At 32.9% G+C, this 24,878-nt stretch overlaps 1 protein-coding gene across 2 annotated transcripts in view; it reads right to left on the reverse strand.

The window, feature by feature from the left end:
* LIN28B (lin-28 homolog B) overlaps positions 1–24,878 on the reverse strand; it is a 137,741-nt gene that overhangs the window by 96,421 nt on the left and 16,442 nt on the right. The window contains exons 1-2 of one of the 2 annotated variants that reach the window (XM_059176988.1): positions 24,768–24,798; positions 24,274–24,461 (exon numbers count right to left, since the gene is read on the reverse strand). In XM_059176988.1, coding sequence (XP_059032971.1) covers positions 24,274–24,461; positions 24,768–24,798 — 219 coding nt within the window. Of the gene's footprint in view, positions 1–24,273; positions 24,462–24,767; positions 24,799–24,878 lie in introns of those variants that run through there. The other variant, XM_059176987.1, reaches the window with a different exon arrangement.

Below are 24,878 nucleotides of genomic sequence, written 5' to 3' on the forward strand. Positions count from 1 at the left end.
AGGTGTGCTGGGGCTGACTTAGACCAGCTCAAGAGAACTGACTGTTAGTCTGTAAGAATTCTATGAGATCGTTGTTAAAAACAGCGGTTATTAAAAATTAAATTGTAGGGGCGCCTGGGTGGCTCAGAGGGTTAAAGCCAGGGTCCTGGGATCGAGCCCTGCATCGGGCTCTCTGTTCAGCAGGGAGCCTGCTTCCTCCTCTCTCTCTCTGCCTGTTTCTCTGCCTACTTGTGATCTCTGTCTGTCAAATAAATAAATAACATCTTTAAAAAATATTAAATTGTAAAAACATAAAATTATATGAACAAAAGAATAAAAATACTTAAAGCTCATTGCTTCCTAGTTATTGTGCTATATTTTACTATTATCTTTACTATTACTTTACATTTACTCAATCTGTACAGTAGAATTACTACATAATGGTACATCACTGTGCATTTCTTCCTAACTCCACACAGACATCACACTGATAGCTTGAAACTAATTGGCAAATGCTACAAATCAGGGCTTTTTAAACAATTTTGTTGATTGTCTAGACACTGAGGAAAGTCACGGAGAAACTATTAATAAAGCAAATGAACTGTAACAGTTATCATGTCTATAGCTGTTATACTGGAAATGCTATAAAAATAGAGGAATTCTTACAGTGTTCAAAAACTGTTTTTCAATTCAGCAAAGCTTTTAATAAAGTTCTGATATACATCTTTGTCTTTGTCATTTAACTTTTGTGTTGTTACTCATTTAACATTCATGTTCATTTAACATTCATGTAAAAACTACCCTTGATCATCAAATGCTATCAGAGTTTAGCTATAGACGTAAGAGTTCCAGAATAAAAAAAAATCAACAAAAGCATTCTGTGAGAAACAAGTGGCTACACAGAGTTTATAATAAACAATACTGTATATGTATTATTATTATTTGTAAACTGTATTCTATATCATTTATGTCAGTAAAATGCCTAATATACACAAGATGATTTTTAGAAAGCCAATTATTAAAAATTTATCAAATCATCTATATTTCTTGAAATGTTTTCTGCTCTATAAATTACCAAAATTACAATCAGTGACATAGAAACAGCATTTACATTTTTAAATAATTTTTTTTTCCACTTGTAGAACTGTTAGTCCTCAGTAGGAAACGGGAGTTGTAAGCAGTGAGACATACTCTAGTTGAGAGCATGGTAGAAGTGGTGATAATCCAGTCACAGTGTAGGTGTGATTAGAGGATCAGCACTGCCAGTAAACTGTTCATTACTAGACCACAACAAGTATGTAACCTGAGGACAGCATTTGTGCAAAAGTATTCGAGCTGCAACAGATCAGAAATTTTTAAAAATTAAAAAAAAAAAAAAAAACTTGGAATCACTGCTCTAGGACACCAACATTTGCCACAAAACTACAAATGAATTGTCCTCTTCACAGGGGTAAGTTACCTTCAAACTGCTGTTTCTCAAAAAAAAAAAAAAAAGCCCCTAGACTACAGGCCAGAGGCTATTACCAGAAGCTATATAGTTAAAGGCAACTGTGTATGACTGTGTATCACTTGTTTCTTTTTCATCTGATTCAGAATCTATCCCGGCCAGATTTCAGCTTCCCTATACCACCACAACCACCATTTATCAATCTTGAGCTATCCTCACTCTCCTTTTAAGTTGCCCAGACCCACGGTTGATGTTTTCTAATACTTACCCGATTTTATCTCATCTGTTAAGCTATCTGTTAAGCTACTTTCGTTCAATGAAACACTATCTGTCCCTGGGTTTTCTGGATGTCTTAAATACTAGCTAGGTCTCTGGTTTTGTAAAATAAAAACATTATCATCACTAATAATGTTTAGCAGATATTTAAAAGAGCTTTAATTTTTTCTAACTTACTGATAAATTATAATCTGAAGAGTAAAGATGTTAATATTGATTAATGCACAGATTTTTGGCCATCAGCCAGGAGTTTCTGAGTGCTTGCCCCATGGAACCATGTCCTATGAGACTGATAGCACAGTACTGTATGACAAGGCATTAAGAAATCATGTATTTAATGAAGAAACAGGCTGAATTCATATAACCAAGAATGTCCCAAACTTCCTAAAGATGGACTTTTTTTTCTGCTCAAGGAACACTTAATATACAATGAAACAACTTACTCGTAAAATATGCTTTAGAGCATTAGTCATCAGTCTTACCACTGAACCTAAGGCCATTCAAATTAACTCCTTCCTATGATAATCCTGTGTATTACCTAATATCACTAAGTGCAGACACCTTTATGTAATGTCTAAGGTATTCCAAATACGCTTTGCTCATTTTGTCAATTTTCTTTTCAGATCTTATAATCTACTTTTGAGGCTTTAACTTGGCTGTTCAAACTTGCCCATGACCTAAAGGCACATTCTTTTAATTCTGCTTCTAAATAAAACAGTATTTAACATGTTTAAAGAAATATCCTTATTAATAAAGAACAGTATAGTAACTCCCCCTCGTTTTTTGGATTTCATTGTATTAGTTTTCTCTGTTAGCATGATTTCCTTCTATTGAGTGCTCTGGAATTGCTTGGCCTGGGTTTTTGTAGGAAAGTCAACACAAACTAGGAAAAAAATGCACTCATTTTGCTTTGTAGGCACTGTCTCTTGAATAGGAATCAGCTTCATAAATTAAATTATGCAAGTACCAGAATTAATAAGAATCACTGCGGATATATGAATTATAGGAAAATAGCTCTTCACTCTCCATTACAAATGAGGTAACAAAAACCTAAGAATTAAAAGTTTGTAATAAAAACATAAAGTGACAGAGAAAGAAGAGCAGATATATGCAGGGCAGCAATGAGCAAATGATTGAAATTTCAAGCTAGTTTTCTTTTGTTAAAAGCATCTTCTCCAGTAAAGAAAAATTGATTAATCAGAGAAACTGACAAGGATCACAGGAACCTGGTCAATTTCTCTTAACAGCCAGCTCCACTTGTTAAAGACTTTGAAGCAGAAAGACACCGATTGTCAATTTCCTACAGAAGCTCTTTACACCAGGAAGAGAGTGTGGGGGTGGATGTTGAGAAAGAGGAGAAAAAAAACCACACAGAATGGTGAGAAGAGCAAAATGAGTGGAAAATTTTAAAATAGTGTTTTAGAAAAATGGGAAATAACAGCACAAAGAAAACAAAAACTAAGGTGAATTTATAGTGTGGGAGGATATGTCCCGCATTCTTTGTGACACTCTATTTTTGTTAGCTAAAATAAGATGTTTCAGAACCTACTGTGGTGTCCAACCTCATTTCTATTTAGCATTATCTTAAGAATAGGCCAGGCACCCTGGAGGCAAAAGAAAACATACAGCATGAAATATATAACAGAAAATGATAGCAATAGGCATACCTTTTAATATATGGCAGAAATTCAATTAATAACAGTAGATTAGGGATGGGCAGTTCCCCGTGTCTGTGTTGAGAAAATGAGTAGGATGGCCAACAATTTAAAACATGATATGAAAAGGTTAATTCCGTCTGAGTACAGACAGGAAACCTCAGTGTATGGAGAACTTACATGGGTGACAACTAATGTGGATGACTAGAAAATGAGTCAATCACTCTGGAGAAAGGTATATTTAAAGAGGATATAAAGACTGTTTCCTTTCATAGTAAATGAAAATTTTCTCCTTTATCTTTATTTCCTTTATTTTTATAAATTACACAATCTCTACTGTGTAAGACAGAACCTTAAGTGTATTTGCCACTTAAATCCAGGTCAGCATATGACCTGTGCATAAAAAGAAATATATACATTTGTGCATCTCTGAAACCAATTTAGGAATTTAAAGTTGAGAAGGGCTCCTGGGAACTCCTTGTCATTTGAAAATTTTCAAACTCAAAGAAATGCTTCTATCATTTAACACCTGCATCATTTTCTGTGCCCAGATGCTTTTCCTTTTGCTGTGTGGCCAAACATCTTCCTTTTGAAAGATACAAAAATTCACCTTCCCAGAAATGCTAATGACAAGGTTATGGTATTTAATATACTTTGGTTAGATATACAGATTCATCTAAACTTGCATAAATCTATAAATTATAGTAACAATTATTTCATGGTATTTTATTAGATTTACAACAACTATGTTACAGAATTTTAAGTAATATATTTTAGAAGTGAAGGTCATCTCTAAATGTAGTTAGCAGAACTGAATTCCACTATCAAGAGAAAAAATATTAACTTGCCTATAAAACTGAAAAACTAGCTTAAGATTTTATGATGACCTAATTTTTTAAAATTTTTGTACAAAATAAAAACTTTTTCTATACTTTGCATATGAAAATAAAAACATAGTAATATAATTCTGTTACTGTTTCTCCCAAATGGCAAAATTTCCCAAAGGATTTAAATTTAAAAAATAAATGTCTCACATATTCAGAGGTGTGAAATTATGAGTAGATTAAAGGAAGAAATAATAATATAAGTTGTTAGGCTTAGTTTTATTCCAAAAAACTTACATTTCATCAACAAATATTATTTAGAATCTATCATTCAAATGCATAGTATGTGCTTCCCTATACTTTCTTTTTGCAATTTCCAAATCCCTATTTTTTCCTATTATAATTTAATTAGTTTTAAACTCTTTTTTTTTTTCTTTTAGTTTTAAACTCTTCTAATTTAGGACTGGCAATAACTTGACAAAGGGAATTGAAAATTATTTTCCCTGTTTTTAAAAAACTTCAAGAGAAAGCGCATAAAAAGTAAATGACTCAAAACCAGAATTTAAGTTACAAAGAGAAGAAAAACAGTAAAACAAAATACAGTAAAAGTTAATAAGCAGTAATTTCCTCCAGGTGACAGGAGAGTAAGTGATTTTTCTTATGATCTTTGTATTCTTTTTTGTCTAAATTTCTTACACTCAAAATGTACTACATCTATAATCGGAACAGTACAATACATAACACTCTTAAACTTAAAATGTTAAAATGTTTCATATTTAGCTTTCAGTCCATTATGTTACTTAAATATAAACTTAGTGGTAATTTCTTATCCCAAATGTCCAGGCTTTCTAAAGTCATTTTAGACTATATTTCTGCCTAAAGAAAAGATTATATTCATTATGAAGCGTAATATATTTGGTAAAGCACTTATCAAAGTCATTAAATCAGAGGTTCTTAAATGGTGGCAATTTTGCCTTCCAGGGGACATTTAGCAATGTTGGAGACATTTCTGGTTGTCACAACTGGGGAAGTGTAATGCTGACATCTAGTAGGTAGAGATCAGGGATATTGCTACATACCCTACACAGCACAGGCTAGCTAGCCCCTCACGGCAAAAGAGTTATCTGGGCCAAAAGGTCCAACCTGACCCAAAGTGCCAAGGTTGAGAAATTCTGCTGTGGATCATTAACTTTTATTTCTCCTTAACATTATGACTATAGATACCTCATGGTATAATTTTTTGAATGTTCTAGAATTCAGACTTAGAGTTATCTCATTATTATTTTTTTCTGCTTCCCCCCAAATAAAACACCTTCTTTTACTTTGTTCTTTACGTTTCAATTTTCCTGAAATTGATTTCCAGAGTTCAAATATTATTATAAGGTTTTCAAAAAATTAAAGATGCTCTATTTTGTACTTGATATGGCTAGTCTATGTTCCTAGTTTTCACAGTGGAGATAGAAGATAGAGATGGGGGAGTGAGCGCTGGTGCATGAGGGCAGGTGTTTAAAATCACCCATCTGTTTTCTCATTGCTGTAGCTCACATATTAGGTGTTCAATAATTTTTGTTGAATAAACTAATGGAGCTAAGTCCTGACTAGACAGACTGCTTACCACTGGATTCCCTCTGAGGAGTGATGTACCTGCAGAAGCTCACCAGTGGAAGACTCTAACATCAAGTCATACCATATGCCAGAGCTTCTTTATCTGATATGCCAAACTTTCAGGCGCATATTCTTCTAGGTACTAACACAAGAGCAGCCACATGAAGGTTCTGCTCTGATGAACATATCAAGTGTAGATGACAGGAAGCTGCACGGCATTTTAAGATTATTTTTTAAACTATCGATTGGACACAGGGAATAAGGAAGAGCCATGAGTTAGAAATGACACTAAATTTTCTTTCTTTCTTTCTTTTTAAGATTTTATTTATTTGACAGAGAGAGAGAGAAAGAGCGCACACACACAGGGAGAGCAGCAGAGGCAGAGGGAAAAGCAGGTTCACAACCAAGCAGAGAGCCCAACACAGGGCTCGACCCCAGGACCCTGAGATCATGACCTGAGCAGAAGGCAGATGCTTAACTGACCGAGCCACCCAGGCGCACCAACACTAAATTTTCATATCCAAGTAACCCAATTTGGTGGAAAGCCTGAGATGCAGGAGGGTGAGAGCTGTGTCCTCCAAACTGGAATTCAGTATGTATCAAAGGAATCGTTTCTGGTGCAAGTTCTACCCAAGGAAATAGAATGAAGGGAGAGAGGAGGTAAGAGTCACAGAAGTAAAAAAACCAGTAATCTTTTAATAGTAAAATGTAAATAACTGTTCCCTCGTGACTGAGTAAGCCAATTTAAGTCTTATCCCTGCTACTGGAATTGAAACAGTTTATAAGAGAATGCCATGTACTTAGACTGATCGAGCTACCCCTTATCTTAGAAGTGGAGTCATCTTTCCCAGGGACACAGAAAGATAGAGGTGAATACATGAAACAAAGAACTAGGGTTTTGATCAGAAGGATGGAAGGAAGAAATGGATACTGGGAATGCAAATAATGGTTTCCACAATCTCAATTCTTTTTCACACAAGCAGATATTAAGATAGACTAGCCCCATCCTATACTTAAGGAAAAGACTTGCATTCATTATGCTCTTTAATTTTGTTATGAACAAAGATGTAGATAACTGTATTTTTCTCCATTATGTTTTTTTTTTAAAGATTTTATTTATTTATTTGACAGAGAGAGAGATCACAAATAGGCAGAGAGACAGACAGAGAGAGAGATGAGGAGAAGCAGGCTCCCTGCTGAGCAGAGAGTCCAATGCGGGACTCGATCCCAGGCCCCTGGGATCATGACCTGAGCCGAAGGTAGAGGCTTAACCCACTGAGCCACCCAGGCGCCCCTATGTTTTTTTTTTTTAAAGATTTTATTTATTTATTTGACAGAGATCACAAGTAGACAGAGAGGCAGGCAGAGAGAGAGGAGAAAGCAGGCTCCCCGCAGAGCAGAGAGCCCGATGTGGGGCTCGATCCCAGGACACTGGGATCATGACCTGAGCCAAAGGCAGAGGCTTTAACCCACTGAGCCACCCAGGCGCCCCTCTCCATTATGTTTTATAGTGTGTGGGTAGTCTGACTTATCTCCTACATTTGCACCCTGCCATCCCTTTTACCAGATATCCTTTTCTGCATTGTATCAACTGTAGCATATCCGCATTTTTTTTTTTAGTTAAAAAACAAAGAAACAAAAAGAGGAGGGCAATCAGGATACCGGGTACCCCCATTTCAGGCATGAGGCTAGACACTTAAAATTCATTACCTCAACTCCTCTTAACCCTATAAAATTAGTACTGCTAACTGATTTGTATAGATAGGAAATGTGAGGTAAGGTAATGTGACAAAATTCAAACAGCCAGTAAGCACTGGAGCTGGGATTCCAACCCAGGTCTATCTTCCTGCAAGGTTACCACTATTTCCATTTAATATCATCTCATCTCCCTAATGGTATTGCCACTTAAAACGTTTATTGAACATCCATGTCAGTTTTTTCCGGGCTTAAAAAGAGAATTAAACAGGTAAGTTCTCCCCCTCCAAAAAACTACAGACACTTGACACTTATCAATAAACTACTGTAATAAATACAGCACAAAAGCCAGTATCTTTTCTGCTAAGAGCTGGGGTACAAAAACCCAAAAGTGTTCTGGGCCCACAAGTGCACTGTTTACCAGACATAACTCAATGTATAATGAACACGTAAGAGTGACATAAAAAGGGAACTGAAAATAAGAACACTAGGTTTTCTAAACAAGGTAAGTTCACATATACTCTCTTGGTCAATTCAATTTTGTTAGTTCCCTATGAGCCATATATATTTTTTTTAATAAGTCATATCTTTTTATCCAATGGACAATAAGGAAAAAATGCTCCTAATGCAGTGTGATTTCTTCATTATTCAAGAAATGTTTTTGAGTAGGAATTACATAAAAAGCATGCACTTATGTATTGTAGGAAATACAAAATTTGGTAAAACAATTCCACTTAGAGTTAACAATTTTTTTTGGAGGGAAAGTGAGTGTGTACAAGTGCGGTTTGGGGCAGAGAGAAAGAATGTGAAACAGGCCCCATGCCCAGTGCAGAGCCCAATGAGGGGCTGGATCCTACCACCCTGAGATGACCTGAGCCAAAACCAAGAGTTGAATACTTAACCGACTGAGCCACCCAGGTGTCCCAAGTTTACATTTTATTTTTTTTTAAGAATTTATTTATTTATTTGACAGAGATCACAAGTAGTCAGAGAGGCAGGCAGAGAGAGTGGAGGAAGCAGGCTCCCTGTTGATCAGAGAGCCCAATGCGGGCTCCATCCCAGGACCCTGGGATCATGACCTGAGCCGAAGGTAGAGGGTTTAACCCACTGAGCCACCCAGGCACTCCGAGTTTACACTTTAGTAGGAGAAACAAAATATAATAGAAGACAATCTATGACAAGTGTCCCATTATTTATAAAAAGTTTTGGAGTTTTTAAGAAGGAACTATGCAATTCTAGCTAGAATATGGAAAGGCCTCAGGAAAGAAGAATCCGAATCTGGTTCTGGAATCCAAAAGATGGCAAAGATTTCCCAAAGTGAAAGAATGTAGGAGGAATTCAGGGGAAAGGCACAGTACAGTCTGTGCAAAGGAGCAAAGACAAAGAGGTACGTAGTATGTTTACAGTGGCAGATTCTAATAGGCAAATCAAACAATTTAAATAAGAAGTATGAAAAGAAAAAGTGGATAGGTAGACTCAATCAGATGATGAAGAGCTTGGATACCAGGCTAAAAAGCCTAAATTGTATTCAGAAAACTAACAGCCAATGAAGCTTTAGGGAGAGTGAGTATTAAAAGAAATTACAGCTATCTATGTCCATGGTAAGGACTAATGGTGGCTATACCTGCCTGATCACAAGCTGGCCCAGCCCCGGCTCAGACCTCATCTTCTACTCCCTTTCCTTGCTCCTTCTGTACATCAAATACCCAGTAGCATACTACACATTGCCCTGTCCAAGAGGCTCTTTCACCTCTCCATATCTTTGCACATTTATAACATGGAATGTTCTTGGGGCTGGCAAGGTTCTAGGTATCTCCAAGGCCAATCTCAAATGGTCTCTATCTTTGTAAAGCCTTTCCTGCTGCTAAAAGCACAAGCAATTCCTACCTTTATGCTCTTATCTGAACATTTATCACTCTGTTGTAACTGTTAGATACACACACACACACTGCAAGCTACTTAAAGACGGAGACTGACTATTAATGATCTTTATAATGCTATAATGTCCAATAGAGTTTAAAGTTTCATTTTCCCTCCTGCCTGGGTGCAGCCCCCCCAATTCCTCTATTATAATATTCTTTTCCTTGGTGTCTACTCGTTCTTCATCCCTCATCATAAATTTACCTACCCAAAGAAGCCTTCCTGACCCAAAGACTAAGGTCAGGTTCCTCACAGCTAATAGACACAGCACCATGAATCTTTTTTTCATAGCAGTCACAGCAGTTTTTATTTTATTTTCATTTGTGTAATCTGACTGTCTGTCTCCCCTACTGTTCTTTAAGCAACCCCAAGTCAGAATCCCTGTCTGCTTTTTTGCTCATAGTTCAATCTCTAGCACTTAGCGTAAGATAAGCACATTAATATAAAATTTGAACAGCTAAAAATGTTGCTGGAACCCAGAGATTTAAGGGCACAGCTCTGGGAGCATACTGCTGGCTCAACTACATGTAGTTAGGCATTTAGGCATTCTAAGATCATTTCTTCATCTACAAAAATAAGACAATAATAGTAATTGTCTTTCAGAGTTGTGAAAATTTAATGGATGTAGAATGCTTACTACAGTAGTTGGCACAGGCAAGCTCTCTATAAAAGTTACATGATAACTACTGTTATCATTCTGTGTCATTGTTACTGATGTCATGATTACCAACATTGCTTCAATACTGATTGGCCATAGCTGAAGGGCTTTCTTATGTCAGCAGAACAGAAGCATTGGTTGAGGGGAGTCACACCAGTGGCTTTGATTAAATGGCACACAGGATCAATTGGTAGCAAACTGAAGTCTATTCCTGTGCATGCAGCAGTGGGAACTCAGTATCAGCAAGCAGCCAATAAACAAAACAATTTGTTTATCTGGAGGAGGGGTGGACCAGTAGAAATAAATATATGATTGCATTCTAACTATATCTTTAAAGTTATTTTATCGAAAGATTGCTTACACTTACTATTTGTATATTACTTGAAATATGCTCACTATTATATTTTGTATTTGCCTTTTAAGTACATAATATTTAAATTTTTCAAAATATCTTTGGTTCGTTCCTTAAAATGTAAGTATTATTTAATACTTGCTTATACATTTATCATTTATTGTTACATTTATCATCTGTCAGATATAAATTAAGACTTCTAAAATCCTTGTTAGGCTAATTGTGAGATCCCATGACCATTCTGCTTAAGTTTTTCAAACCAAGGCCAACAAATAGAAGAGATTTAAAAAATGCATGTGGAGCTAAGTAAGGGATTGCCCTTTAAGATGAGGAAATGCTAGCAGAAATCTCTCCAGTACAATGGAAGAAATTTGGACTCTTCAGCAATCTTACACTATAGTTTATAGTATTTACCCCACGTATCTGCAGTTTTTACTCATCTTGGGGAGGAGGAAGAGATTTTTTGAACAATCTCTTGAAGGAAGCAAATAATTACAATTCTAGATCCATCAATAACAACTTATTTTCACTCTTGGCCTATTTTATAATTCAATTTGTGGATTCAAAAGTCCTCCTCTACGCAAAAATATGTTACACACAAAAATATTATTTTTAAGTTTGCCTAGGTGGCTCAGTCAGTTAAGCATCTGACACAGAGTAAAATAGTTCATACATACTTTCTTTAGAAATTTAGGTAAATGCTACAAATATCAGTTAAGTGTTTAGAAACGTTAAAATTACCGAGCCATCCACTGCTTTTGTTTATGACTCATCCTTCTCCATGTTAGGAACATCACTGGCAGCAGCCATTAGATAAGGTACAAAAGATTTAACCGAAGCTAAGTAAAGAGAGGAAAAGTGGTGAAGGACTAGGCGGGACTTTGCTAATGCCTAAAGGAACAAAGTAGACTTCTTTTTCAGTAACAACAGTAATATTTAGTGTACCAAAAACGAATTTTGAATTAACTTAGAATAAATCTGAAAAACTCCTATATCTATTATTAACATTTTCTCAACCATACTCTTCTCTAAGGGATGATACTTCTGCTAAAGACAGACACTTTGTGCTGAGTGATTGCTTTTTTCCTGGTATCTCTAGAGTGAGGGCCTCAGGCTTCCTTCCGAAGGGGCAAGAGGAGGGGGAGGGGAAACAGGGCAGAAGGAGACTAACTGGAGTCCAGTTAGGGCCTTCATCATTCCTAGCAGCAGATCAAAGGATAATGTTAGGACAGGGAATACTTTGGGAATATCATAGTGCTTTAATAATCCGAGTAATTTCTTTCTCCAATTTACAGCTAAAAATTTTTTAAATGTAAGCTAAAGCAATTAACTCTCCTGTCTTAAAATCTTACTCTGAAAACATTTTTCTTTTTAGTTTTTCATATAATGTTCAATGACTCACTAGTGGAATAGAATACCCAGCACTCATCATATCACGTGCCCTCCTTAATGCCCATTACCCAGTCACTCCATCTACCGCAACTTACCTCCCTTTCCACAGCCCTCAGACTGTGAAAACATTTTCCAATATTTTATGAGATTTTTCAAAACTCATTCAGATTTTGTTATTCTGAGTAACTGAATGTATGTCAAACATTGAATCTCATAGGAAATTCTAGACTACCTTTACCCATATTAATGGTTTAATAGTGACCAGATATTTTTTTTAAAGTAATGGCAGAAAGGATGGGAAAGTGGTCAACACCTAACAAGGCAAGTCCCCAAATGTTATCTCTTAACAGTTTTAAAAATCAGAATGTCTTTACAAAAATAAACATGAAAACCCTAAGATAAAGAATATGTACTGAAACAAATGTTCATGTTTCTTGGCCTGTCATTCATTGCAACTATTTAAACAATTATTTCCCATTTATTATGAAGTTCATTTTAGGAGAAAGAAAATCTAGAAATTAAATCATTCATGAACTGGATAGTCAGAATAACCCACCATGAAAATGAGTAGCAATATCCCAAATGACATTACCTCCACAAATGAGCCTTATACTTTTGAACACACATGAAGTCACTTAAAGTCATCCAAATTCATTATAAAAATTATTTTCTCTGTGCAAGTTTAAAAAAACTTTGCAGAAAAAAAACACAGTTATAAAAGAAAATCACTCAACGTTTCACCTACATATATTAAAATTTGTTTGAGGCAGGAGAAAAAAAGCATAGAACACATACCAAAAAATCCCAGTAGCATTTTTTTAAAGTAGGCTTTTGTTTGTTAATATTTTTATTTTAAACTTACAGTGACACTAAGATGCTAGATTATTTCAACAATAAATATCAATACTAGATTTAAATACTTAATAATAGCCTTGATGTTCTAGGAATAACTTGCTACCTAAATGAATATAAAGTAAGACCACAGAATTTAAAGATTTGGTATCCTAAGCCTTTCCCAAAGGCAAAATTTTAGTGATAATTTAAACATTAAATAAAATGTCAATAAATATTTATATTAATTAATTAATTAAACAGAAACTGAAATATTCTGTTGTAAAACACATGTAAAATAAATCACTTGCTATAAATTTTAATGTCAAGAAAGCATGGACCAGCACATTAATTACAGACTTCATACCAGATCCTAGTTATTCAAAAGCTGATATATCTACTTTCATTAATAGAAACTTAGGAAATTTTTCTATATATCAACAAATTTTTCATATTGTGAAATCTAATTAATCAAGGAAACTTGATATCAAGGATAACAAACTCATAGGATTAAATATCATTGCTTTTTAAGATCTGCAAGACTATAAAAATAAAACAACGCTTTTCTATAGAAAAACAGTCTGGAACATTTTATTGAAATATAAGATTTGAAATAAAAATGCATCCTAGATTTGAAAATAGTATTGTTCTCAGAAGTCTTTTAAAAGTATTTATGTGCTTGGAAATATCATGTGCTAAAGAACACTATATCTTAGAATCTTTGAAAAGATACTCTTTTAAAACTACCATTATTTCAAATATTTTACTTATTATTTAATGAGAACTATATGGTTTACTAAAATAGAATTTAAATACTTGAAAAGATAGCTTAAGAGCAAGTTCAAATAACCTTAAAGATTAAATATTTAATGATTCATATTTAATGATTCAATCACCAATTAGAATGAAATATCAACATTTTCCTCAAATTATTTAACTTCATATTAAAATATTTGTCCATTGATATTAATAGCCTAAGAGCTGCATAGCATTTTCTCCCAAACAGCTACCTATAATGCTTATTATTACTGAAAGGTTAGACCAAAGAGGAACAAGAGAAAATGTAACCAATTAATTTCTTCTTATATTTACATGCAATCCTATAGAACATATTTTTCTTTTTTCCTACCAGCAGTTTTTCCTTGCTAAATCATTCCAACCACCATTCCTACTTCCTTTACATTGTTGAGTTCTGAGAAATAAGCCACAATTTAGAAACCCCAAATGATGCTAAAAGAAAAGTAAGTACACCAAATGTAGATAAAAAGAGTAGTATTATTTTAAAAATCTATTTAGTTACCTTTTTTTGGCTTCCTAAAAAAACAACAGCATGTATGTAAACTGAGGTAAAATTGTTTGAAAACAAATATTTTAATGCATAAAACACATGAATTCAATAAATATTTCCATGAATATTTCATACATGCATAAAACTTTGATATCTTATTCATTTTGAGATTCACTTCCATCTTATCTGTAGCTAACCAAAAGGGAAGTCACATGACTTACACAATGAAAGAGAAAGAACAGTTTTCTTTCCTTTCCTTTCTACAGGAAGAAACAAAAGCTCAGTATTAGTTATCCAAGGCCAATGGGTGGGGCCTGCAAGCCAAAAAGCTGTAATGGATTGAGGTTAATCTTAATGGGGGCCCACTCGAACCTTCTGAAAGCATCAAAAATGTGAAAACGGCAACCAAAGCTTACAGAAAATAAGAAGCATTTAATGTAAGTTAGTTTTCACATCTACAAAGTTCTATAGGGACCTAATTCAGTTTATAAACAATGTTGCTGCTTTTGTTGGGATAAAATCACCTAACTGTGATTCCCTTACAGATACACACACCATCCCCCACCAGCACACAGATACTTCACAAGCTTCTTGAATAAATAGGAGTATCCAATGTCCAGGGTGATGGGTGGTCCTGAGGTCCTGAACCAGAGCTGTATACTTTTAAGGGATGCTGAGATAAGAACAAAGTGTTTTGTGTTTGTTTAAACCTGGCTCTATATTTAAAGTCTTCACACCATTACTGATACAGTTCATAAACTTGTACTCTAATTGATTCAAGCAAATTTTAACTGTCAACATAAATACTGGAAATTAAACATATCAAAACAAAATAAATACTTTGGGACTTATTATAGATCTGATTGAAATTAACTAATTCAATTTACTTAAAAGTAATCACCACATTTCAAAGCTGTAAATTCTCAACCCAAGATAGAATATCGTTATCATCCCATTTTCACTACCAACAGGGTACTTTTATAATACCTTATGAAATAGCATGTATTTAAATAAAATTATATACACCAAGTAAGTTGAAATGCAATGAAAAACTTCTAAATTAGTGAAATCAACCCATGCTGAGTCACAATCAAGCATCAACTACTATGCCCATTTTTATACACCAGGCTTTATTATAAGTCTAATAGAAAGAGATTTTTTACAGAGCAGAAAGGCAGGATTTACAAGTGGCCCAAGGAAAAGATAAGCAATGAATAGTTCTGACCCCAGCTTCTCTGGCTTGATCAAGTGGGTCTGCAACCTGAGCCAAAGGGCGCAAATTCCTCACCATTCAAAATTCTTCAATGGCATGGGGGAGGAAACAGTGAAAGGGGCAAACGTGCAAATCCAACTGTCCTTAGATTTAGTATTCAACTAAAAATTTTAATTAGAGAGTTAAGTAAATGAGCTCAATACTGTGTGATTAAACTTGGGATTCATAGATTAACCAGTCCTTAAAAAAAGGAAGCTTTATTTACTTATTAAAAATGAAAAAAAATTACTCATTTATCTTCTTAAATGTGTGACTTAAACAGAACTGTGTTAGGTATGTATCTCTGACATAATTTAATCTATTTAAGGAAGTTGTTGATAGTGGAATTAGTTTCCAAGTACCAGTGTTTCCATATCATAAGCAAAATGATGTATTATTAAAGTCAGACTTTGGTAAAACAGTTGAAAGAATTCATTTCAAGCTCCACAATATATCAAAGATCCATGAAGTTTTTAAAGCAATAGGTAGAACCTGTGTTGTCAGACTTCTGTTACAAACTGAACTAAGGATAAAGAATTCCCCTGAATGAAGAAAATGTTAAGATAAAAGAATTTAGGCATTATAGTATCTGGGAATATTCTAGCTACTTACTATCAGTAATAGTCTAGGCAACTGCTTACAAAGCCTAAGGAAATAAATGGTCATGAAGAAATCATGGCCAGAGTAAAGTTAATTTGAATTTTACATAGAGCCTTTAGATAATACAGCACAATAAAACTGAACAAAAATCTTTAAGTTTTGAGCAAAATTAGAAGATTTTGAAATAAATGCCAACTTAAGACTAACAAAGTAATAAATTAAAGTGGGTTTTGATTTTAAAAAGTGGACTGTTAATAACAAAATGTTAAAGCAGCTAGTAAAAGTTGTGTGTTATTAATAACACAGTAAAATGATTCTAAACATTGGTAAAAAAAATTTCTACATAAGAAATCTGAAAACTATGTATTTTAAGACTGATAAGAAATCACTGTATTTAGTTCAAAATTTGAAAGCTAACATTTATTATTTTATCATAGTTGACCCCAATTTAAATGGGTAGAAGCTGCATAACTAGGTTTCATAAAAAAGTGAATGGTTCATGGGAAAAATGATCCACTGCTTTTATACCTTGTATGAAAAGAATGAGAATTGGAAAAATCTTATTAAAAAGTTTGCTAGAAAGAAGAAAATAATATGTAGCAAACTGGAGAGCAGAAATCTTAATCTTTATCACCCCACAGTGCTTTACAACTACTATGTGATCAATAAAAAAATACTTGAATAAATATAGTACCAGAAATTTTTCTAGAGTAACGATTTTCTTACAAGTTAGTACTTTTACACAGTAAACCATCTTGTCAATTAACACCTCTTAAGATTGTTTACTCAGTGAGATAGAAATTCATTAAATTTCTAACAAGAAATATGAGTATCAGCAAGCCTTATTATGCCCTTTAAGTAGGCAATGAGTTTACATTGCATGAAAAAGTACCATAAGGATAAATGAAATCAACACAGAAGATCAGTGAAATGCATACTAATTAATCTTACTTTCACAAACATAGAAACTACTAGTAAAAAAAGCAAGCAGATAACTCTGAGAAAAACAACAACAAAAAAAATCAAAATCAAGTGTGGGCTGGATTTGATAAAGGATACTGAATTGTAGTTTATGTCTAAGGTGATAAAGTTAAAAAGGCCGGGTCAATTAACCAGTTACTATGACATATCAATAATCATATAGAACAACTAAACTTCTTGTCTTCAAGGGTGAATGACTATAAAGAGACACAAGGGAACTTTTGGGGGAGATGAAATGTTCCGTATCATGACTGTGGTGGTGGTTCATAATTTGTCAAAACTCATCTAACTGAAACTTTATGTTAGAGAATTTCATTCTATATAAACTGTATCTTAATAAGCAGAGAATGCCAAAAATAAATGACATGAGCTTACTTTTAAAAATTTTAACGGTTTACATGATGAGAGTATTAATAAAAATATAGTGCTCGAAATAGAAATTTAAACTAAAACCCGGTATTCTTACATTCTTAAATTATTTTCATGTATACTACCTCAATGAGCCCTTTCCTTAACTCTGAAAAATGGGGAGGAAAGATATTAGTGAACACATTTCACCTATAGGAACACTGAAGCTCAAAAAAAGTAACTAGCCAAAACTAAGAAAACCACCAAGTGGCAGAGCCAAATCCAAACTTCCATTTCTGATCCTTTATCCCTTAGTCTACTGCACTACCACTTCTTAGTAATATTAACTATGTACAACAAACATCACTGAGTGCTTACTATCTCTCAGGCTCAGGGCTAAATGCTTTACATGTGTAATAACATTTAATCCTCATAATAACCCTATACAAAAGTGGTTACTGTTTTGTCCCCTCCCTTTATGAGACCCTAGATAACTCACTTCCTCTACAAACAATGAACTGGAATTTGAATACTGATCCATTTGACCAGAAGCTATGCCACTATATAGTACCTCACAAAGATTAAATACTTAGTTATACAGCAAAAGGTATTAAATTGTCATAGCAGGTCTATTTAAAATAATACTTTTTCTTTAGCTTATACTTAAGGATATACAAACTGGATATGTACAACTTAATACTCATATAAAATCTCATGATAAAACAAACTATTAAAACAACCTGTATAACTAATTCATTTCCAAGTCTCAATTTATATCCTGTATTTTAAACAATATTAAACATTATGACATAAAATTATAATAAAATGCTTGTAGTTCACTATAATGGAAATTAAGCTGTTAACATTATATAACACATTCTCCCAATTTTAAAGAGACCACATTAAAGAAGATATCAATTTAATTTTCTACTATGAATATATGCCACTGAACATAACTTATCTGTGATTTTATTGTGACTAGGTTACATTTTAGTTTATTTATTAAACACAGACTTGCTATACAACTTTTATGACAGCCTCAAAAGTTAAGTATTAATGACTCCAATTTGCTGCTGGTTATAAAAAGATAAGACAAGACTAAATCTATCAAATGTCTATAAATCTTAGGTTAGACGGCATTTCCAAATTGTCAAATATTTAGACACTGGGGGGTTCTGTAATTTTCAGATAATTTTCCAATTTGTTACTAGATGGAAAATAAGACAATCCTGATATATCAAAATGCAATATAACAAATAGTTTTGTTACTCATTCAATAGAAGTACTCATTAAAAGATAATTTCTAAATGTACCCCACTGATCTACAATATATTTTCTTGAATATGTTACTGTTAACTTTTCAGTATTAGAAACTGTTATAATCAAATTATTTTAGAGAAGAATATAAACCATTTAAGTTTCTTATGTACTGTATATGTTACAATGTCATAACCTATAGTAACTGTATGTTGAACAAGCTGTATTTCTTATTACTTAAAATTCAGTGAGAAATATCTCAAGATATAATTATAGAATTGATAATAATTTAAAAACTCTATTTCATATGTAGTTCCAAATCAATACAAAAGAATATCATATTTAAATATATTTCCAGTTTAATTAATCAGAAATAACATCACTTTATTTGTTTAGGTTATACTTGGATTAGAAATAAAAACCCAGCACACCATATTTTTAACTAGTAACTTTTAGGTTAATCACAATACCAAAAGAACTACTCAGTTAAGATATATAAAACTATCTGTAATTTCTGAACAGAAAGAATTCTGGCAAGTTTAAATAATAGGGCTTTCTTGCTGCCCCAGAGCAACAAAATTTACAATGATCTCACTTTTTATCTACCATGTTGAATGTAGGCAACAAAAGAAGTTTTTAACTTCCTATGAAACCCAAGAACTCTAAGATTCTGTTAAAGGTATGTTAAAGTTGTTATGCTAAATACTTGTAAGTAGTTTCTCACATATTTGTTTAAAAAACAATTATTTGATTTATTGCCTTAATTTTTTGTGAATAGTCTTTAAAAAAAAGAAAAAGAAAAAATAAGAGGAAAATACAATCATCTTTACTCATTTTTTTACTGAAGTACAATTAATATGCATCAATAGTCTTTAACATGAGGAAGACTATTTTAAACATGTGGTCAATTCACACTTCATGTTTAAATTGAATTAGGATAAAAATATCTTTTAGAAGTAAACAAAAACAAAACAAAAAAAGTGTCTTGAAAATGGACCAGCATTTGAAAATCAGAAAGTACCTAATATCTTTTAAGACAATAAAAGTCATAAAATTTTGATTTAAATGTCTTTACATGTAATTTTCTAATTAAATAGCTTTAAAGCATTTCATTTAGGATTCTTCCAAATTGGTTAACTCAGCAAATCATCTTGAAAATTTGGTAGTTTTAGGAACCACTTTCAAAACATTAAAATGTGTAACTCACTAACAAATGAGCTGTAACTGCTAAATGGTATTTTTATAATTGCTAAGATTTTGCTTTATCTAAATAGTTTTTGACACTGACATTTTCAACAGCCCCAAGAATAATAATAACCACAATTATTTTCCATGTGAAAAATGTTTTCATGCTAAACTATGATAAAAATAAAGATGGCTAATAAATTGGTAATGAAATATTATGAAAAAAATCATTAAACAAGAACATACTGGTATAAATCTGTTTTCATAAATTGCCTAATTAATAACCACTGAGACATGAACTGTCTGCTACATCAACTGAACTGTGTATAATACATAAAATTTTCATATATTTAAAAATTATTTATCTCGAAAAGTTTTCATATCCTATACTGTTAATAAAAATGCTTTAAATTTATCTCAGTTATACCAATTATTGTTATTTCTTCTATTTCCATCGCTTTGAGATATTTTCTGAGCAAAGTAATAAAAGGAACATAAAAAATATAAATCATTGTAACACAGACATTTGTGTTTTTCATTAAGATCAAAGTATAAGTCAGAAATAAAGAGCATAAGAAGAAAACATCAATACATGGAAGGTAAATTAAGAATTCAAAACCAAATTATTAATAAATATTTAAGCCTAATCAAGTAATGGTAGCTAAATTATAGACATTTTGAAATTACACTTTTCTCTCCAGAAAAAAAAAATTCTTATGTACGCAGTGAAATAAATGAAATACATTTATGTTAAGAATTCTTTATACCATAGTGACGGCAAAGAATAACAGATATATAACTGAAAAAGCAAGAAAATATTATTATGCAAATGAGCTGAAGAGAGGAAAATAAAGAGAATGGATTCTGCACCCCACCCCCAACAAAATAAGATTTACTTTTTCTTATTAGGTAAGAAAATGACTTTTGGAAATAAATACCAAATTTTATGTAAAGAAAAACTTACATGATAATAAACATCAATAAGTAGTTATTAGGGAACACTGCCCTACTCCAAAAAGATCTAACTTTACCATGTGAGTCACCTAAACTATCATTAAATATTTAAGTTCTGTCAAAGTTTATAATATTTCAAAAGGTTGTAAGAGACCTCTCCAGGTAATTTAAACATGTTATCCCACAATCTAACTGTGGATGCAATTTCTTTGAACTTATCAGTAACGATAAACTAAAAGAAATATTAATTATTAGCACTTACAAAATAATTGTACTCTCACTAACAAAATTACCTTAGTAGCAACCTAGACTTACAAATCTGTACTAACCATGTATGTATATTCTTAATTCAATTAAGAGACAAATCTCTGTGCTTTGCACTGGACTCTCAAGTAAGAAATTCCTACAAACATACCCTATTTACAAACTAAATCATCATCAAGATTTTCCAGTTTTAATTATTAAATATTTTAAGGAACAACTAAAAAACAATAAGCTGTACTCAGCTTATTGTTAAATTTCAAAAACATAGTATTTATATATTCTTGTAAGTTTTTAAAAGTATTATTAAATGCTATCAAGTTTCCAAATTAATGTGTGTCAAAATACACATATTACCAGCCCATAATCATATGATCATTTAAACCACAAGTTAATATTAGGAAGTCAAATGAGACTGTCATTTTTAAACTACCAATGGTCACATAACATTCTCAAATAGCAGAATCTCTCTGCATTTATCAAAAAGTCTAAAGATAAAGAAAAGTACAGCACCCAAGTCATGTTTATTTTTGAGATGTTGGTGACACTACAGAGACTAGAAGAAAATGTGACTGTATTCTTCCCAACACATTTTAAATAGAATTACGTTAACTATGAATGTACAGCTCTATTTTAAAACTACACATGCATGTATTCTCCTCATTTCATAGCAACTAAATTCTTTGCAGTAGAGATTTTTTTTGTTATTCCTGTTTATTTTTATGTATTTTATTTATTTATTATTGAAGTATATGTAGTCAATATTTTTTAAAGGAAAAAAAATTCCTGGGAGCCATGGCATGAACTTTTAAATATTATGTCAAACTAAATCATTGTTTATTTCCCCAAATATATACAATTAAAAATGTTTCATAATACTTAAAAAATACCTAGTGACACATGTATTTCTAAAGACTAAAAAAAAAACAACCCCAAAACTATTCCATGTACTTAAAATAATGAGTAGATATTGGTCCAGTTGAGCATTTAAAATTCCTAATTACCAACAATGGTTATTCTTTCATAACAAAATAGTATATAGACATAATGGAGGAAAATCTAATTTTAATTATACATTAAACATAATATGTGTTCCAAAATTCTCATACAGTAAAAATGGCAGTAAAATAGTAATTTGAAAAGTATTTTAAAAACTTTTGTTAAATGGTCCTGAGCTGTAACCTGATTGTGTAAGTGATGCTGACATCATGCCTGCAGACATCATTTATAAACATCTAATTATTGCAATTGCTTGGCTAAAATCTGTAGGATTCCTGCCTTGTTCAAAACAATTTTTCATATGATTTATATGCAATTTATATGAGTCTCAATATAAGAGAAACTCCTCTACCAAGGCATCTAAATCAATAAGAAAAAAAAAAAAAGCAACTGAAAACTACATAATTTCCCTTTAGGAAAAAAGTGAGATATGTTTCAAAAAACAAACACTGTAGTCATCAAAAAAAACTCCTTGAAAAATCATTTTCTAATTTTAATTTAAAGAGTATCACTGCTCTGGTTTTTTACATCACAAAAATTCTAATACTTAAGTTTTATCGACTTTTTTACATACTTCTTCCTAAAAATGTAAGAATACAAATATACACATTTTATGAGAATTTTTCTCATATACCATTTTAATACTGTTTTATTAGTAAATATGTGATTTGTAACATAAGATTAAAGGAAGTTTAATATTAATAACCAACATCTGTACTCTAGAAACTCTACACTATCTGTAAATAAAACTTTTCCAGCAATATATTATTTCATAATTCAGTGGGTACACTTGAGTTTAGCAACATATAACCATTAAACAGCTTAAATTTGGATTAATTGTGGTTCTAAAGATTAATGCTGGTTAATGAAATGTCTAATATTTGAATGTATTAAAAGGTAAACACAGGAAACCAAATTATAACAAGGTGTGATCAAAGAAGAAAAGGGCTATTCTTTTTCATTCATCTATAAAACAAATTTATGAGATCGTAAAGAACAATTTAACAACCTCAAGAAGGTTCAAAGTGGGGAAAGCCAGAGCCTGAGAGAAAATGGATTTGTCAATGATTTCAGTCATTCAGTATAGGGAGGGAAAAAAAGCAGAAAATGTAGGTTCATTTTACAATAAAGTAGGGGGCATAAAATCCAGTAGCCTGTCTATGGACTTCTATTTATATGTTTAAACCTTGTTTCAATTCACAGATTATGCTGATCCTTCCACATGTAAACAGCCAATATTGATGGCAAGGCCCTTAGGAAAGGAAAACACACACCACACAGCAAGGTCAGGAAGCTACCAACCACCACAGGACAACAGATCAAAACAGAATGGTTTCATATGTTTCTATTGTTTATATACTTAATTTGAAGATGATATTCCTTGGGGAGTATAGGAGGTTGTAAATATTACCAGGAACATGCAACACAGTATCAAATAAAATATATACTTTTCATGCAAATACACTAAGTATTTCTTGCATGTATCTGTCAACCTGTAGTATTGAGAGCATTTCATTCAATTTTTTAAACTTAAATGTCAAGCCAAAATAAACCTCTTTGGTCTTAAATCCCTTTATTCCTAAGAATTCCTTACAGAGAATTACCTTCTTTCAATGAAATAATCAAGCTCACAAATTGTAATTTTTTTTCTTTTTACTAGATTAAGCAATAGAGGAGTGAAAATGGAAGAGGCATTAATTCACTTGTTTCCAGGTTAAAATTTTGAAAATGATAAGCAATGACATTCTGTTTGGTATTTAAGCATTTTACAAAATTACAACATGATATAAGCAATGGTGGAAATTTATTCAAAGTAGCAGAGGAGAACATTTTAAATATACAAACTAGAGCCACAGCTGGCCACATGTTTTTTGAGTTCAGTTTCTTAAAGAGACAGGATCCTTGGACCTATGCCCTAAAAGGGAGCACATTTCCAAAATACCTGATTACCAAACATCTTCTCTTGACATTTCTTCAAACCCACAGTAGGCCAACGGTGTTCTATTTTATTTTACTATAAAATCAAATTATTTTTATTTGATTCTACAAATGACTCTCCGGGAAGCAGAAACAAATAAATAGAGGAAGCTACTGCGACTAAAGATACCAAAAGTAAGGGAATCCAGAGATTTCCTATAATAGCAATGTTTTTAAACTTAAAATGATCACTGTCTCTTCATTCATTTCCCCACTCGTTCACTCTGCCTAGGCGACAGAGTATATTGTAACCGGTAACACCGGAAGCCACGCTACAGCAGTTTCGCTGTCGAATGAAGAGGGGAACTTCCTAATAATGTCAACCAGCACCATAGCAATGAAATTTCAAAGACTTCATTTTCTGATTAGTAAAAGATACACAGTAAGGGGTCCGTACACATACCCTAAAAACCGAATTAACTCAGGATGGTAAGGAAGATTTCCTTTTTCAGTGTATGTCCATTGACAAACCTACTGACCAACTCCAGCACATGGAAAAAAAGAGAAAGGAGGGGTGGTTAAAGAAGTTTGGCTTACTTGGTGCACAAACACATCGACTGGAATTTCCAAGGGGCTTCCCTCTCGGTTTATCATGGAGATGAATCCAAATCCCATCCGCACATTGAACCACTTACAGTGGCCAGTTCCGTGCAGAACCTGGGATTCTTCCTCTGCCTGCTCCGGCAGCTTCCCGGGCTCTTCTCCACCACCTTTGCTTGCCCCGCCTGAGTATAACAGGACAAAAAGAGTCAGTTAGACTGGACTCCCAAACTGTTCACTGAAAGAGAGAGGGAAAAAAACAAACAAACCTGATTGGGGCATGGGGGTTAGAAATAGAAACAAAAAATGGTTGATTCTTTTTTTCTACAGAAAATATTTAAAAGGAAAGGGTTAAAAGGGGGAAGCGGGGGAGGCGGGAGCCACACTGTTCTATCGATCACATCAACTTCCACTTTTCTGTACATACGTGTACTTTTTCATTTAACTCCATTTTCCAGCCACATATTACAGTACAGCATGGGATATTTTACTTGCATATTGCTGATTTAACACTGATCCCATTTACAAAGAGAAATTTTCAGCGAAACTATTCTCTCCTGAGGGCACGAGGAGGAAAGAGAAATCCTGAAGATGGTTACAAC

Source organism: Mustela lutreola, chromosome 6 (genome assembly GCF_030435805.1).
Source record: "Mustela lutreola isolate mMusLut2 chromosome 6, mMusLut2.pri, whole genome shotgun sequence".
NCBI lineage: Eukaryota > Metazoa > Chordata > Mammalia > Carnivora > Mustelidae > Mustela > Mustela lutreola.